The sequence below is a fragment of the Lepisosteus platostomus genome, chromosome 4, assembly GCF_059453375.1.
Source record: "Lepisosteus platostomus isolate fLepPlt1 chromosome 4, fLepPlt1.hap1, whole genome shotgun sequence".
In the NCBI taxonomy this organism is placed as follows: domain Eukaryota; kingdom Metazoa; phylum Chordata; class Actinopteri; order Semionotiformes; family Lepisosteidae; genus Lepisosteus; species Lepisosteus platostomus.
The window spans coordinates 8256787-8274401 of NC_142614.1; the positions used below are offsets into that span (position 1 = coordinate 8256787).

The window sequence follows — 17615 nt, forward strand, 5'->3', positions numbered from 1 at the left end:
AGTATTTCCTTCTCCAGATCTGTGGGCAGTGACGACACGTGTTTTGTCCCCCAGCTGAAATGTTGGTTGTGGGGACTTCAGGAGTCAGTCTTCTACAGTGGAAAACACGAATAGCTTTACTTTAAGTCTTCACGATAGCACACACACACACACACAGTCATTGAAATCGATTTAGAGAGCTGGACTGATCTGAAGAGTGTCTATTGGGTTGGACTCCTGCCTAGTGTACATGCAGGGGGAGTTTGCATGTTCAGTTATGCTAGGAACTGGCTCATCTCCACCACTTTTATTGGACGCGGGCTGTAGAGAACTGGGTGAAAGTCACAATCATCTTGTTCATGCACAGCACTAGTCCCCAAGTTAAATCATGGTTTAATTTTTCCTTTGCCAGGTAGCTGAAGGAAAAACTAATTGTAATCAAACTAGAAATGTTTGGCTGCCTGGGTCCTGCTGTGTTGTTCTAAAGAACTAGAACAGGAGGGCATTGGCTGAACTCACTCAGAAGGGAGAGGGAGCAAGTTTGTCAACTTGCGCCCGAGGGCTGGAGAGATGAAAGAGGAATTGGTTATGAGCCCTATAGGTATTTCCCCCCTCCCCCAAAGTGCAGTCAATTAGAATCCAGGCCAGTCGAAGGAATATCATTAAGACCACAGACTCCAAGAAAAAGCAGTGGCCAAGAACTAGTGCAAGTACTTGTCTATGAAAGATGGAAAAACACGGCCATTGAAGAGGCTTACAGGGACATCTTCACATAGACACTGAACTACAGCACTTAATGCTGACAGAAGAGGGAAGCATACAAAAAAGTACACAAGGGAGTTCAGAACAAGGCCTTTATTCATACTCCAGATTAGGCTTGGTATTCTGGATGCGAGGTCTAGATCTCCACACAGCCACCAACACCAGAGAACAGACCACAAGCACAGTGGAGGCAGCTACTGCCAGCAGCCCATAGCTCAGGAACCGGGGTGCTGTGGAGAGAAGAGCTTTAGTGAGGGGTCAGACACAGGGAACAGGATCAGACACTCAGCCTCCATCCCCCTCCCTCACCTTCAGGATGGGAATCCAGCTGACCCAGAGCTGGAAGCTCAGATCCAACCAGGATCACTTCCCCACTGGACACCAGCACAGTTTCTCTGGAGGAGTCCTCTGCCACTCGAGCAACAGCTCTTCCTGCAAGAGGACAGGACAACAGCATCAGGAAAGGATACACACAGCTGACTGGCGCACAACCGCCCTGTCCCCAGAGAACTCACTCCTCCTGCCACAGGTGGGCACACAGCGGTCAGTAGCGGTCGGCTGGCACACTGCTGCACTACAGTGGATGAACACCTGGAGAGAGTACAGCAAGGGTCACTGCACAGCCCAGGACCAGCCACCACCTCCTTCCCCACAAGCTGCTCCCTACCTTCTCCTTCAGAGGAACCTGAGAGGCAGGATCCACAAAAGTGAACATCTGAATCATGAAGCGCTGGTAGTGCGTTGGGTACGGCAGCCCTGAGGGGCCACCCACGGGGATCAAGGTGGTCTGGTAGTTGTCACCTCCATAGGGACACCTGCAAGGACAGCAACAGGGAGGGTGAGCCCTGCCACAAGGGGACACTACTGAGACAAGCCAGTCTGAGCCACAGGGGTCAGGTTACCCAGCAACCAGAAGGCTCCAGCTGGGCTGGCTGAGAGGACTGGGAGTGGAAGTGGCCCAGCAGTCCCCCAGGGTCAGGACAATGTTGGGGTCAGTCCTGTTCAAGATGTGGACCTCCACATACACAGGATCCCGCAGCACCTTGGTCACAGGGTAGTCCAGGTCACTGTAGTAGGAGTCATACAGCTCTCCTGAGGACAAGAGCAGCAGCGGGGTTCAGCAGAAGCCCCACACACTCGGCTCACACAGCCCAAGGCCCGACAGCTACCTCTGGCAATCCTGAGCTCCACACGGAGAGGTCCTGGAGACACTGCCGGAAGGGGTGGGGAGACCGTGTAGACCACAGCCCGCACTGGAACAAGGTCATCGTCTGCATACCTGCACTGGAAGAACAGCCTGGAGAGAGAAGCAGGCAGTCATGGGATCCAGCAAGACCAGAGCACTGTGGGAAGCAGCAGCTGCTCACTCACTTGTAGAAACTGTCCCTTGTGATGGAGCCAGCAGGTCCCCCAATCACAGCAAATGTTGAGGACATCATGTTCTCATACACCACAGCACCACCTTCAGTCTGGAGGAAGGACACATGAACAAGGTCAGGAATCACCACAGGAACAACATCCTCAGCTGAAGGATCAAGCCCCTCACCTTCATGCTGGTGCCACAGGCACTGACTGGGAACTGGAACATGGCAAAGCCAGCAGTGGTGCCAACAGGGCCACAGGGGGCACTCCTGCCCCCTTGCAGGCTGACTGAATCCAGGCTCAGCTGAGGGCTGGTGGCATTCTTGGACACGACCACCACAAACTGGCCATCCCTGGTGCACTGGACAGTCACTGGAGGAAAGCAAGAGCTGGTAAACCAAGCCTGTTAAGCTCATCATAGAAGACGCTCAAGATCCCAAAACCCACCTTCATTCCCATAGTAACAGCGATTTTGGCTGGTCACATCAAAGCAGCAATTTTTAGCTTCACAGTCGCTTTTACCGATAGTCAAGTTACCACATGCTATCTTATCACCGTCATTAACCAGGCACTTCTGAACCTGAGCTACAGACCAATCCAACACCAGCAAAAACAACACACTGTACAACCCCATCCTCCCTCTGATCATGAACTTCTCCACCGTGAAACTCGCCGAGGAACTGCAAACAAGCGGCGCTCAGCTCCTGAAATACTCGCTGCGCCCTGATCGGCTGAGGGTGGCGATTGGAGGGCTGTAGGGCCGGAGCGCGCGCACGAGGATTTCGGACACTCAGAGGGTCGTCAGACTCAGCTGATTAATCACGGAGCGTCCTGTTCGACTGGAACGAGCTATCACGCGCGTTAGACCTAGGTCTCCGACTCAAAACTAAATATGTGTGGCGTCTATTGCTTCTTTTAGTGATGACCTCGTCTCACATGATCGTTTCGATCCCTGAATGACTTGTTGTGTTTAGCCAGACGTAGCGATGATTGCCGCTTTCCCTTTTGTATTAGGCCTCGTGAAATCCGACTGCCGCTAGCTGAGATTTTTGTTTTTCCACTTTTCTTTTTGCTTTTAGCTAACTCGCTATTAGCGGGAGAGTGTGCAGTTTTGAAATGTTGTTCTGTTTTTCCCTTTTTCGCGTAGACTCTGGCATTGCAGATTAGATATCATGCGGGTTAGACTAATGTATCTGACTCAAAACTAATTTATGGCGTCTGTTAGGGTAACCATATTTTGTTTTTCAAGAAAGAGGACGTGGGGACGAACATCGACACTCGACACATGCCTCCAAAGTAATGAATCTTTATTACTTTTTCTAATCAAAAATCAATTTAAACTCTAATTTTTATTAATCTTCTTAGTAAACTTTTAAACACTTGCAGGGATGCTCTTTCTCTTCCATATTGGCAAACAAGGAAAAAAAATATAGCCCTATTTTTAAAAGTTTTTTTTTTCATTTTAACAAAAGTCTTAACATCTGAGGAAAAAATGAGGACATCATAACTTTTGCAATCAATGAGGACTTCTCCTAAATGATCGATTTGGCTCTACCTTTATTTCTAGAATTCATTTATAATCGTCAATTGATAATGTTTTAGGCCAGGCGTTTAACTTATTAACGTTCATTTGAATTTGAACAGAAAAGACGCAGAGTACATTATACTGCGTTTTTGCGCTGTATTACTAAACATCGTTTTTACTCTCCCCAACGAGCAGAAAAGTGAGATGTAAGAATATTTCAACATGAATTCGTCCACTGGTTTGGCGCGAATGTTTTCTTGAAAGAGCGCTAGAAAAACACGCGGCGGCTGTGACAGGGGCCAGGCGACTCTCCCGGCCAGCGGAGAAGGTTAAAGCCGCGAGTTCAGCGTTTTGTGCTGAAACCCCGGGGGAAGACTGGGTCGACAAAACCGCTAGAATACCGGGTCTCTCCCCTTGTGAAAGAAACATTCGTTTCCTTGTGACCGGTATGAAGCTGGATAATACGATACCCGTTTGTGAGTAAAATTCTACTGCTCCTGGGAAGGGCAGGAACAATCGCTACCAGCACAGACGAGAAGCTCGGTCCCTAGCGTCCCCATGTAGTTTCACAGAAATTCCTACATTTTAATCCCATGTTCTACTGCCCAAAGGGACATGGATTCGTCCGATATACGTACATACACGGTACAGGGAAAACACGGCTATACGTAAAAATACTGAAACGCTCTCGGCTGGGTCTTTACACCCACCTTTGATGTCCAATAAAGGGATCTGTATGCTAGATCTCCAACCATTTATGTATAATGGTCATATACATTAGAATTTCATTCTAGACAAATTAAGGACCACATTTGTGCATCTAAGGTATGCATTTAATAGGTGTATGTTCAACATCTTCTCCTCAATAGATGAACAGCCCTAAAATCCTCTCTCCAAGGCTAAGGTGGAGATGGCATAAGTGCTCCTGCACTAGTGGGACTCTCCTCCAGGCAAGCTTGAAAGGGCAGCTGTTGTTCCCCCCGATTTGATGTCCCTGCTCTTCTGCCATTGAGCAGATACTAAGGAACAAGCCTGAGACTCCCACAGGAACAGCTGGTGTTCTTCCAAACCGCAGGTAGAGTCTGCTGGAGGAGCTGTAAGAAGAGTGGCCATAGCCTCAGACAGCACAGCATTCATACCCAACCCATACAGATCCCCCCCTCCAGCACAGCAAGAAGCAGCTCATGACAAGAGACCCTTTGCAACCAGTTTATTGCTCATTCACATCAAGTCAGTTCATGGGTTTGTGTTGCTTCCTCCTGCGCAGGACTGTCCCCAGCAGAGCAGCAGAGACCAGCCCCACCGCAGTCACCACACCAGCCAGGATCACAGCCTCCACAGGCAGGCCTGGAAAGAAAGCACAGAGGAGCCTCAGCAAGTGGGCACTGCCACAGAGAGGGGCCAGCCGACATGACAGCACCTCCTGCCAGTACCTGTGGACTTGCCCTCCTCTGCTCTTAGCTGGGAGCTCTGGCCTTCTGCCTCCACTGGCCTCTCAGCAACCTGCTCTTGCAGCACAAACACGGGACCAACAGTGGCATCAGCTTCCCACTCAGGAGCTGCAACAAGAGCGGGACAAGCCTGGCTGTAGACCACACTGCTTGACCCCCACTTTCCCGAGGAGATCCATGCCATGAGCGGCAGAGCAAGGGTGCCTTACCCCCTGTAGAAGCCAGGTCCCTCCTGCTCCTGCCACCCCAATACCTGGATCGTACACTTGGCACACAGCTCGAGTCACAGCAGCTGCAGACCTGGTCACTCCCATCCACTGATCTCCACCTACAGCAGGGACACAGGGTCAGAGCAGCTCCCTCACCTGAGCACCAGCTGGACACAGCAGCCCCCTGCCTCCTCACTGACCTGCTGCCCTCAGTGTAGCAGTCCTTGTTCAGGGAGTCCACACTCTGGGAAGCAGGAGTCACCTTCAGGTGGCAGGTGATGTAGATCTGCCAAGAGCACGAGTGGATCAAGCTACACCCAGGCCTCCATCTGGGGCTTGTAATGGAAATGCTGTTCCACAACCTTCACAAACCCATAAAAGCAGAAGGATCAAGTACTCACTGAGCTCCTGGCATCCTGATAGAACCTGAAGGCATCCAGCTTCATCTGCAGCTTGGTGTCCTGGGTTCTTGGCATGAACTGCGAGCTGGAGCCTGTGGATTTGGCGTCAGTCAGGCACCTGAAAGGAGAGAAGGCAGTGTAGAACTGGAGAGACGGCAGGCAGTATTCACTAGCTCAAGCCACCCGAGGTCACACCCACCCTTTGTTCTCAATGAAGGAGTAGCTGGGGGTGGAGGTCTGGTCAGGGACCAAGGTGGCCACGCAGCTGTCCACAAAGAGCCGAAGGGGCTGGTGGTTGGCCTGGGTGACGGAGGCTTCGATGTTCAGGACGTCCCCCAGGTAGAACACATTGGAGGACCTCTGGGAGCGCCAGTCATCTGGATGGGAAAGGAACCCCAATCTCAAGCACAGATCCCATCGATCCAACTGCACTGGCTGTACAGTCACACCGTGCTTCATCTCAGGGGAGACCTACCACTCATGAGGCTCAGGGAGAAGTCCAGCAGATCCTCAGCAGACTTGGTGGAGGTGTAGGGGACCCAGGTGGGCTTCAGGGCATTGCTGCTCACATTGTGGAGCCTAGCACACAGGAGGCAGGTGTCAGCAGGGAGTCAAGCTCCAGGCAGGCAGCCCTGCTGCTCCTCCAGGACTCACCTCATGTACTGACACTCGATACCCACAACAGCGCCATTCGTTCTCACTATGGGGGTGTTGGCCAGCGGCTTCGGGGTGTAGTTGAGAGAGAAGCTGTACACCAGTTGCTCGTCCACAGTCTAGACAGATCACAGATCCAGTCACCCAACTGCCGAGAACCCGAAGCTGCCCAACGGCAGAACCACTTACACTCAGCACACTGCGACACGCCTGCAGCTCAGCCTCGAAGATCAGGAGCTGCGCCGCGGTGTCCTGCCGGGTGACCGCACAGTCTCCCAGGCTGAGATCCGAAGCGTTGATCAGCTGCCCGGTGCCGAACAGGTCTGTCTTGACCTGCACCACGATCGTACTCTCCCCGCACTGCGCCGACACAGCCCGGATAACCTGCTGCTTCTGCTGCCGTGGCAGCAGAGGCGAGTCCAGAAAGGCGACCCCCTTGCGCCTGATGCCGGATTGGACGTTAGCGCGGGCGCGCCATTGCGCAGCATCACACAGAACTGCGAGGAACAGCAAGGTCAACAGCCGAAAGGCGAGACCACTAGAAAACCACATCTTGAAATGAAAACAACTCGCAAAACCACGATACCTGCTGTTTGCGAGCTCCTTCTTTTTAAAGCCACCGAGACTTTCGCACGTGATGACGTTCAGGTTCGCAGAGTGAAGATTTTCACGAGGACCCGAACTCGGTCAGCTCACACGCAGGAGGACAGGATATTGAATCCACCCCGTGGAAAAGCCATTATAGTTCAAGTGAAGGAGGATCATGGAGACTCATTTCTCCTGAATAGACGGGTCATTGTTTACAGTGAATACTTACGGTTAAACACCGGGGTAAAGTTAGCTTGAAGTTCGAAAACGATTTTGGCACGCCTGTAGCGTTTTCACGACACAAGCTATTGGCTTGTGAACAGCATTCCCCTATCCCAGTGCATAGTGCCACATTAAATAGAAGCACGAGAAAAAGAGATTCAGAACGCAAAGCTGTGTCGGTCTTCTGTGTAAACAATCGGTTTGAAAATCATGGGAGCTGTTTTTAATAAGCTGCTGAGTAAAGAATATTTGAATCTTTCTGCTGTCAGTATTGTGAATATAGTTGACCCTTACCTGAATGAAAACAGGACATAAAGAAAGGGTTTCAGAAATCAAGCAAAACTTTATTCCCGTGCTTACAGTCTGGGTAATTGGAGACTGCGCTGTTCTGCTTCCTATGGTGATATACGGTTTTTTCGCACGAAGCCGTGTTGAGCAGTGTTTCTCGCGTTGTGGACGTGTGTACACAGCGGTCCCCCCGGGTTCCAGTTAGTGCGTAATTACGCATCGATGAAAAACCGGAGGTTTAAAAAAAGATAATTAGCTCACTGATAGTTTGATGTAGAGGCTGTGGACATTTCCACAAGTCGTGGTCTTTAAAATGCATTTGGTTTGAAGGCGTTCTGTGCTTCCATTGCGAAGATATGGACAAAAGAATATTCGTGCGTGGTCCAAAAAAGTGCTAAAAACGACAATGTGAAGGCTATTAAAACATTCACAATGTACTTGATACACAAAGCAAGTGTTTTCGTAACCCTAGGAGGTTTCGTGAAAGCGCTACAGGCGTGCCAAAATCGTTTTCGAACTTCCGGCGAACTTTCCCCCGGTCAGTTACACTAGGACACTGGCTGTATTTTGCGGTACGTGCGTCTAATATTTCCTGTTAGAGCTTTTGCCTGCTGGCCACCAGATGTTAAGAATGATCTGATCAGAGGTGAACTAGTGAGAAAAGATAAGACCTGGTCCGAAAACGTCTCACTTTACATACAGTACATCATAAGATCTCATTATTGATTATGTGGGAAAGGTTTGCACAAATGATTTCAATGAATTTGCCGAAAATGAGATATTTCGTGGCTTTAATGTGTCCCTCTAGTGAAAAGACAAACTCGTAGTGATACAGTATTTCCTTCTCCAGATCTGTGGGCAGTGACGACACGTGTTTTGTCCCCCAGCTGAAATGTTGGTTGTGGGGACTTCAGGAGTCAGTCTTCTACAGTGGAAAACACGAATAGCTTTACTTTAAGTCTTCACGATAGCACACACACACACACAGTCATTGAAATCGATTTAGAGAGCTGGACTGATCTGAAGAGTGTCTATTGGGTTGGACTCCTGCCTAGTGTACATGCAGGGGGAGTTTGCATGTTCAGTTATGCTAGGAACTGGCTCATCTCCACCACTTTTATTGGACACGGGCTGTAGAGAACTGGGTGAAAGTCACAATCATCTTGTTCATGCACAGCACTAGTCCCCAAGTTAAATCATGGTTTAATTTTTCCTTTGCCAGGTAGCTGAAGGAAAAACTAATTGTAATCAAACTAGAAATGTTTGGCTGCCTGGGTCCTGCTGTGTTGTTCTAAAGAACTAGAACAGGAGGGCATTGGCTGAACTCACTCAGAAGGGAGAGGGAGCAAGTTTGTCAACTTGCGCCCGAGGGCTGGAGAGATGAAAGAGGAATTGGTTATGAGCCCTATAGGTATTTCCCCCCTCCCCCAAAGTGCAGTCAATTAGAATCCAGGCCAGTCGAAGGAATATCATTAAGACCACAGACTCCAAGAAAAAGCAGTGGCCAAGAACTAGTGCAAGTACTTGTCTATGAAAGATGGAAAAACACGGCCATTGAAGAGGCTTACAGGGACATCTTCACATAGACACTGAACTACAGCACTTAATGCTGACAGAAGAGGGAAGCATACAAAAAAGTACACAAGGGAGTTCAGAACAAGGCCTTTATTCATACTCCAGATTAGGCTTGGTATTCTGGATGCGAGGTCTAGATCTCCACACAGCCACCAACACCAGAGAACAGACCACAAGCACAGTGGAGGCAGCTACTGCCAGCAGCCCATAGCTCAGGAACCGGGGTGCTGTGGAGAGAAGAGCTTTAGTGAGGGGTCAGACACAGGGAACAGGATCAGACACTCAGCCTCCATCCCCCTCCCTCACCTTCAGGATGGGAATCCAGCTGACCCAGAGCTGGAAGCTCAGATCCAACCAGGATCACTTCCCCACTGGACACCAGCACAGTTTCTCTGGAGGAGTCCTCTGCCACTCGAGCAACAGCTCTTCCTGCAAGAGGACAGGACAACAGCATCAGGAAAGGATACACACAGCTGACTGGCGCACAACCGCCCTGTCCCCAGAGAACTCACTCCTCCTGCCACAGGTGGGCACACAGCGGTCAGTAGCGGTCGGCTGGCACACTGCTGCACTACAGTGGATGAACACCTGGAGAGAGTACAGCAAGGGTCACTGCACAGCCCAGGACCAGCCACCACCTCCTTCCCCACAAGCTGCTCCCTACCTTCTCCTTCAGAGGAACCTGAGAGGCAGGATCCACAAAAGTGAACATCTGAATCATGAAGCGCTGGTAGTGCGTTGGGTACGGCAGCCCTGAGGGGCCACCCACGGGGATCAAGGTGGTCTGGTAGTTGTCACCTCCATAGGGACACCTGCAAGGACAGCAACAGGGAGGGTGAGCCCTGCCACAAGGGGACACTACTGAGACAAGCCAGTCTGAGCCACAGGGGTCAGGTTACCCAGCAACCAGAAGGCTCCAGCTGGGCTGGCTGAGAGGACTGGGAGTGGAAGTGGCCCAGCAGTCCCCCAGGGTCAGGACAATGTTGGGGTCAGTCCTGTTCAAGATGTGGACCTCCACATACACAGGATCCCGCAGCACCTTGGTCACAGGGTAGTCCAGGTCACTGTAGTAGGAGTCATACAGCTCTCCTGAGGACAAGAGCAGCAGCGGGGTTCAGCAGAAGCCCCACACACTCGGCTCACACAGCCCAAGGCCCGACAGCTACCTCTGGCAATCCTGAGCTCCACACGGAGAGGTCCTGGAGACACTGCCGGAAGGGGTGGGGAGACCGTGTAGACCACAGCCCGCACTGGAACAAGGTCATCGTCTGCATACCTGCACTGGAAGAACAGCCTGGAGAGAGAAGCAGGCAGTCATGGGATCCAGCAAGACCAGAGCACTGTGGGAAGCAGCAGCTGCTCACTCACTTGTAGAAACTGTCCCTTGTGATGGAGCCAGCAGGTCCCCCAATCACAGCAAATGTTGAGGACATCATGTTCTCATACACCACAGCACCACCTTCAGTCTGGAGGAAGGACACATGAACAAGGTCAGGAATCACCACAGGAACAACATCCTCAGCTGAAGGATCAAGCCCCTCACCTTCATGCTGGTGCCACAGGCACTGACTGGGAACTGGAACATGGCAAAGCCAGCAGTGGTGCTAACAGGGCCACAGGGGGCACTCCTGCCCCCTTGCAGGCTGACTGAATCCAGGCTCAGCTGAGGGCTGGTGGCATTCTTGGACACGACCACCACAAACTGGCCATCCCTGGTGCACTGGACAGTCACTGGAGGAAAGCAAGAGCTGGTAAACCAAGCCTGTTAAGCTCATCATAGAAGACGCTCAAGATCCCAAAACCCACCTTCATTCCCATAGTAACAGCGATTTTGGCTGGTCACATCAAAGCAGCAATTTTTAGCTTCACAGTCGCTTTTACCGATAGTCAAGTTACCACATGCTATCTTATCACCGTCATTAACCAGGCACTTCTGAACCTGAGCTACAGACCAATCCAACACCAGCAAAAACAACACACTGTACAACCCCATCCTCCCTCTGATCATGAACTTCTCCACCGTGAAACTCGCCGAGGAACTGCAAACAAGCGGCGCTCAGCTCCTGAAATACTCGCTGCGCCCTGATCGGCTGAGGGTGGCGATTGGAGGGCTGTAGGGCCGGAGCGCGCGCACGAGGATTTCGGACACTCAGAGGGTCGTCAGACTCAGCTGATTAATCACGGAGCGTCCTGTTCGACTGGAACGAGCTATCACGCGCGTTAGACCTAGGTCTCCGACTCAAAACTAAATATGTGTGGCGTCTATTGCTTCTTTTAGTGATGACCTCGTCTCACATGATCGTTTCGATCCCTGAATGACTTGTTGTGTTTAGCCAGACGTAGCGATGATTGCCGCTTTCCCTTTTGTATTAGGCCTCGTGAAATCCGACTGCCGCTAGCTGAGATTTTTGTTTTTCCACTTTTCTTTTTGCTTTTAGCTAACTCGCTATTAGCGGGAGAGTGTGCAGTTTTGAAATGTTGTTCTGTTTTTCCCTTTTTCGCGTAGACTCTGGCATTGCAGATTAGATATCATGCGGGTTAGACTAATGTATCTGACTCAAAACTAATTTATGGCGTCTGTTAGGGTAACCATATTTTGTTTTTCAAGAAAGAGGACGTGGGGACGAACATCGACACTCGACACATGCCTCCAAAGTAATGAATCTTTATTACTTTTTCTAATCAAAAATCAATTTAAACTCTAATTTTTATTAATCTTCTTAGTAAACTTTTAAACACTTGCAGGGATGCTCTTTCTCTTCCATATTGGCAAACAAGGAAAAAAAATATAGCCCTATTTTTAAAAGTTTTTTTTTTCATTTTAACAAAAGTCTTAACATCTGAGGAAAAAATGAGGACATCATAACTTTTGCAATCAATGAGGACTTCTCCTAAATGATCGATTTGGCTCTACCTTTATTTCTAGAATTCATTTATAATCGTCAATTGATAATGTTTTAGGCCAGGCGTTTAACTTATTAACGTTCATTTGAATTTGAACAGAAAAGACGCAGAGTACATTATACTGCGTTTTTGCGCTGTATTACTAAACATCGTTTTTACTCTCCCCAACGAGCAGAAAAGTGAGATGTAAGAATATTTCAACATGAATTCGTCCACTGGTTTGGCGCGAATGTTTTCTTGAAAGAGCGCTAGAAAAACACGCGGCGGCTGTGACAGGGGCCAGGCGACTCTCCCGGCCAGCGGAGAAGGTTAAAGCCGCGAGTTCAGCGTTTTGTGCTGAAACCCCGGGGGAAGACTGGGTCGACAAAACCGCTAGAATACCGGGTCTCTCCCCTTGTGAAAGAAACATTCGTTTCCTTGTGACCGGTATGAAGCTGGATAATACGATACCCGTTTGTGAGTAAAATTCTACTGCTCCTGGGAAGGGCAGGAACAATCGCTACCAGCACAGACGAGAAGCTCGGTCCCTAGCGTCCCCATGTAGTTTCACAGAAATTCCTACATTTTAATCCCATGTTCTACTGCCCAAAGGGACATGGATTCGTCCGATATACGTACATACACGGTACAGGGAAAACACGGCTATACGTAAAAATACTGAAACGCTCTCGGCTGGGTCTTTACACCCACCTTTGATGTCCAATAAAGGGATCTGTATGCTAGATCTCCAACCATTTATGTATAATGGTCATATACATTAGAATTTCATTCTAGACAAATTAAGGACCACATTTGTGCATCTAAGGTATGCATTTAATAGGTGTATGTTCAACATCTTCTCCTCAATAGATGAACAGCCCTAAAATCCTCTCTCCAAGGCTAAGGTGGAGATGGCATAAGTGCTCCTGCACTAGTGGGACTCTCCTCCAGGCAAGCTTGAAAGGGCAGCTGTTGTTCCCCCCGATTTGATGTCCCTGCTCTTCTGCCATTGAGCAGATACTAAGGAACAAGCCTGAGACTCCCACAGGAACAGCTGGTGTTCTTCCAAACCGCAGGTAGAGTCTGCTGGAGGAGCTGTAAGAAGAGTGGCCATAGCCTCAGACAGCACAGCATTCATACCCAACCCATACAGATCCCCCCCTCCAGCACAGCAAGAAGCAGCTCATGACAAGAGACCCTTTGCAACCAGTTTATTGCTCATTCACATCAAGTCAGTTCATGGGTTTGTGTTGCTTCCTCCTGCGCAGGACTGTCCCCAGCAGAGCAGCAGAGACCAGCCCCACCGCAGTCACCACACCAGCCAGGATCACAGCCTCCACAGGCAGGCCTGGAAAGAAAGCACAGAGGAGCCTCAGCAAGTGGGCACTGCCACAGAGAGGGGCCAGCCGACATGACAGCACCTCCTGCCAGTACCTGTGGACTTGCCCTCCTCTGCTCTTAGCTGGGAGCTCTGGCCTTCTGCCTCCACTGGCCTCTCAGCAACCTGCTCTTGCAGCACAAACACGGGACCAACAGTGGCATCAGCTTCCCACTCAGGAGCTGCAACAAGAGCAGGACAAGCCTGGCTGTAGACCACACTGCTTGACCCCCACTTTCCCGAGGAGATCCATGCCATGAGCGGCAGAGCAAGGGTGCCTTACCCCCTGTAGAAGCCAGGTCCCTCCTGCTCCTGCCACCCCAATACCTGGATCGTACACTTGGCACACAGCTCGAGTCACAGCAGCTGCAGACCTGGTCACTCCCATCCACTGATCTCCACCTACAGCAGGGACACAGGGTCAGAGCAGCTCCCTCACCTGAGCACCAGCTGGACACAGCAGCCCCCTGCCTCCTCACTGACCTGCTGCCCTCAGTGTAGCAGTCCTTGTTCAGGGAGTCCACACTCTGGGAAGCAGGAGTCACCTTCAGGTGGCAGGTGATGTAGATCTGCCAAGAGCACGAGTGGATCAAGCTACACCCAGGCCTCCATCTGGGGCTTGTAATGGAAATGCTGTTCCACAACCTTCACAAACCCATAAAAGCAGAAGGATCAAGTACTCACTGAGCTCCTGGCATCCTGATAGAACCTGAAGGCATCCAGCTTCATCTGCAGCTTGGTGTCCTGGGTTCTTGGCATGAACTGCGAGCTGGAGCCTGTGGATTTGGCGTCAGTCAGGCACCTGAAAGGAGAGAAGGCAGTGTAGAACTGGAGAGACGGCAGGCAGTATTCACTAGCTCAAGCCACCCGAGGTCACACCCACCCTTTGTTCTCAATGAAGGAGTAGCTGGGGGTGGAGGTCTGGTCAGGGACCAAGGTGGCCACGCAGCTGTCCACAAAGAGCCGAAGGGGCTGGTGGTTGGCCTGGGTGACGGAGGCTTCGATGTTCAGGACGTCCCCCAGGTAGAACACATTGGAGGACCTCTGGGAGCGCCAGTCATCTGGATGGGAAAGGAACCCCAATCTCAAGCACAGATCCCATCGATCCAACTGCACTGGCTGTACAGTCACACCGTGCTTCATCTCAGGGGAGACCTACCACTCATGAGGCTCAGGGAGAAGTCCAGCAGATCCTCAGCAGACTTGGTGGAGGTGTAGGGGACCCAGGTGGGCTTCAGGGCATTGCTGCTCACATTGTGGAGCCTAGCACACAGGAGGCAGGTGTCAGCAGGGAGTCAAGCTCCAGGCAGGCAGCCCTGCTGCTCCTCCAGGACTCACCTCATGTACTGACACTCGATACCCACAACAGCGCCATTCGTTCTCACTATGGGGGTGTTGGCCAGCGGCTTCGGGGTGTAGTTGAGAGAGAAGCTGTACACCAGTTGCTCGTCCACAGTCTAGACAGATCACAGATCCAGTCACCCAACTGCCGAGAACCCGAAGCTGCCCAACGGCAGAACCACTTACACTCAGCACACTGCGACACGCCTGCAGCTCAGCCTCGAAGATCAGGAGCTGCGCCGCGGTGTCCTGCCGGGTGACCGCACAGTCTCCCAGGCTGAGATCCGAAGCGTTGATCAGCTGCCCGGTGCCGAACAGGTCTGTCTTGACCTGCACCACGATCGTACTCTCCCCGCACTGCGCCGACACAGCCCGGATAACCTGCTGCTTCTGCTGCCGTGGCAGCAGAGGCGAGTCCAGAAAGGCGACCCCCTTGCGCCTGATGCCGGATTGGACGTTAGCGCGGGCGCGCCATTGCGCAGCATCACACAGAACTGCGAGGAACAGCAAGGTCAACAGCCGAAAGGCGAGACCACTAGAAAACCACATCTTGAAATGAAAACAACTCGCAAAACCACGATACCTGCTGTTTGCGAGCTCCTTCTTTATAAAGCCACCGAGACTTTCGCACGTGATGACGTTCAGGTTCGCAGAGTGAAGATTTTCACGAGGACCAGAACTCGGTCAGCTCACACGCAGGAGGACAGGATATTGAATCCACCCCGTGGAAAAGCCATTATAGTTCAAGTGAAGGAGGATCATGGAGACTCATTTCTCCTGAATAGACGGGTCATTGTTTACAGTGAATACTTACGGTTAAACACCGGGGTAAAGTTAGCTTGAAGTTCGAAAACGATTTTGGCACGCCTGTAGCGTTTTCACGACACAAGCTATTGGCTTGTGAACAGCATTCCCCTATCCCAGTGCATAGTGCCACATTAAATAGAAGCACGAGAAAAAGAGATTCAGAACGCAAAGCTGTGTCGGTCTTCTGTGTAAACAATCGGTTTGAAAATCATGGGAGCTGTTTTTAATAAGCTGCTGAGTAAAGAATATTTGAATCTTTCTGCTGTCAGTATTGTGAATATAGTTGACCCTTACCTGAATGAAAACAGGACATAAAGAAAGGGTTTCAGAAATCAAGCAAAACTTTATTCCCGTGCTTACAGTCTGGGTAATTGAAGACTGCGCTGTTCTGCTTCCTATGGTGATATACGGTTTTTTCGCACGAAGCCGTGTTGAGCAGTGTTTCTCGCGTTGTGGACGTGTGTACACAGCGGTCCCCCCGGGTTCCAGTTAGTGCGTAATTACGCATCGATGAAAAACCGGAGGTTTAAAAAAAGATAATTAGCTCACTGATAGTTTGATGTAGAGGCTGTGGACATTTCCACAAGTCGTGGTCTTTAAAATGCATTTGGTTTGAAGGCGTTCTGTGCTTCCATTGCGAAGATATGGACAAAAGAATATTCGTGCGTGGTCCAAAAAAGTGCTAAAAACGACAATGTGAAGGCTATTAAAACATTCACAATGTACTTGATACACAAAGCAAGTGTTTTCGTAACCCTAGGAGGTTTCGTGAAAGCGCTACAGGCGTGCCAAAATCGTTTTCGAACTTCCGGCGAACTTTCCCCCGGTCAGTTACACTAGGACACTGGCTGTATTTTGCGGTACGTGCGTCTAATATTTCCTGTTAGAGCTTTTGCCTGCTGGCCACCAGATGTTAAGAATGATCTGATCAGAGGTGAACTAGTGAGAAAAGATAAGACCTGGTCCGAAAACGTCTCACTTTACATACAGTACATCATAAGATCTCATTATTGATTATGTGGGAAAGGTTTGCACAAATGATTTCAATGAATTTGCCGAAAATGAGATATTTCGTGGCTTTAATGTGTCCCTCTAGTGAAAAGACAAACTCGTAGTGATACAGTATTTCCTTCTCCAGATCTGTGGGCAGTGACGACACGTGTTTTGTCCCCCAGCTGAAATGTTGGTTGTGGGGACTTCAGGAGTCAGTCTTCTACAGTGGAAAACACGAATAGCTTTACTTTAAGTCTTCACGATAGCACACACACACACACACAGTCATTGAAATCGATTTAGAGAGCTGGACTGATCTGAAGAGTGTCTATTGGGTTGGACTCCTGCCTAGTGTACATGCAGGGGGAGTTTGCATGTTCAGTTATGCTAGGAACTGGCTCATCTCCACCACTTTTATTGGACGCGGGCTGTAGAGAACTGGGTGAAAGTCACAATCATCTTGTTCATGCACAGCACTAGTCCCCAAGTTAAATCATGGTTTAATTTTTCCTTTGCCAGGTAGCTGAAGGAAAAACTAATTGTAATCAAACTAGAAATGTTTGGCTGCCTGGGTCCTGCTGTGTTGTTCTAAAGAACTAGAACAGGAGGGCATTGGCTGAACTCACTCAGAAGGGAGAGGGAGCAAGTTTGTCAACTTGCGCCCGAGGGCTGGAGAGATGAAAGAGGAATTGGTTATGAGCCCTATAGGTATTTCCCCCCTCCCCCAAAGTGCAGTCAATTAGAATCCAGGCCAGTCGAAGGAATATCATTAAGACCACAGACTCCAAGAAAAAGCAGTGGCCAAGAACTAGTGCAAGTACTTGTCTATGAAAGATGGAAAAACACGGCCATTGAAGAGGCTTACAGGGACATCTTCACATAGACACTGAACTACAGCACTTAATGCTGACAGAAGAGGGAAGCATACAAAAAAGTACACAAGGGAGTTCAGAACAAGGCCTTTATTCATACTCCAGATTAGGCTTGGTATTCTGGATGCGAGGTCTAGATCTCCACACAGCCACCAACACCAGAGAACAGACCACAAGCACAGTGGAGGCAGCTACTGCCAGCAGCCCATAGCTCAGGAACCGGGGTGCTGTGGAGAGAAGAGCTTTAGTGAGGGGTCAGACACAGGGAACAGGATCAGACACTCAGCCTCCATCCCCCTCCCTCACCTTCAGGATGGGAATCCAG

General features: G+C 50.2%; 1 protein-coding gene across 1 annotated transcript; it reads right to left on the bottom strand.

Moving 5' to 3' along the window:
- Positions 1-4823: 4823 nt before the first annotated feature.
- LOC148672401 (zona pellucida sperm-binding protein 3-like) lies at positions 4824-6910 on the bottom strand. Its single transcript, XM_088630823.1, has 9 exons — positions 6533-6910; positions 6344-6462; positions 6165-6268; positions 5889-6066; positions 5690-5807; positions 5489-5574; positions 5289-5407; positions 5062-5187; positions 4824-4975 (listed from the first exon to the last, which is right to left on the bottom strand). Exons 1-9 carry the CDS (start codon positions 6893-6895, stop codon positions 4860-4862), a joined length of 1329 nt encoding a protein of 442 aa, XP_088486949.1. The 5' UTR covers positions 6896-6910; the 3' UTR covers positions 4824-4859.
- Positions 6911-17615: the final 10705 nt, after the last annotated feature.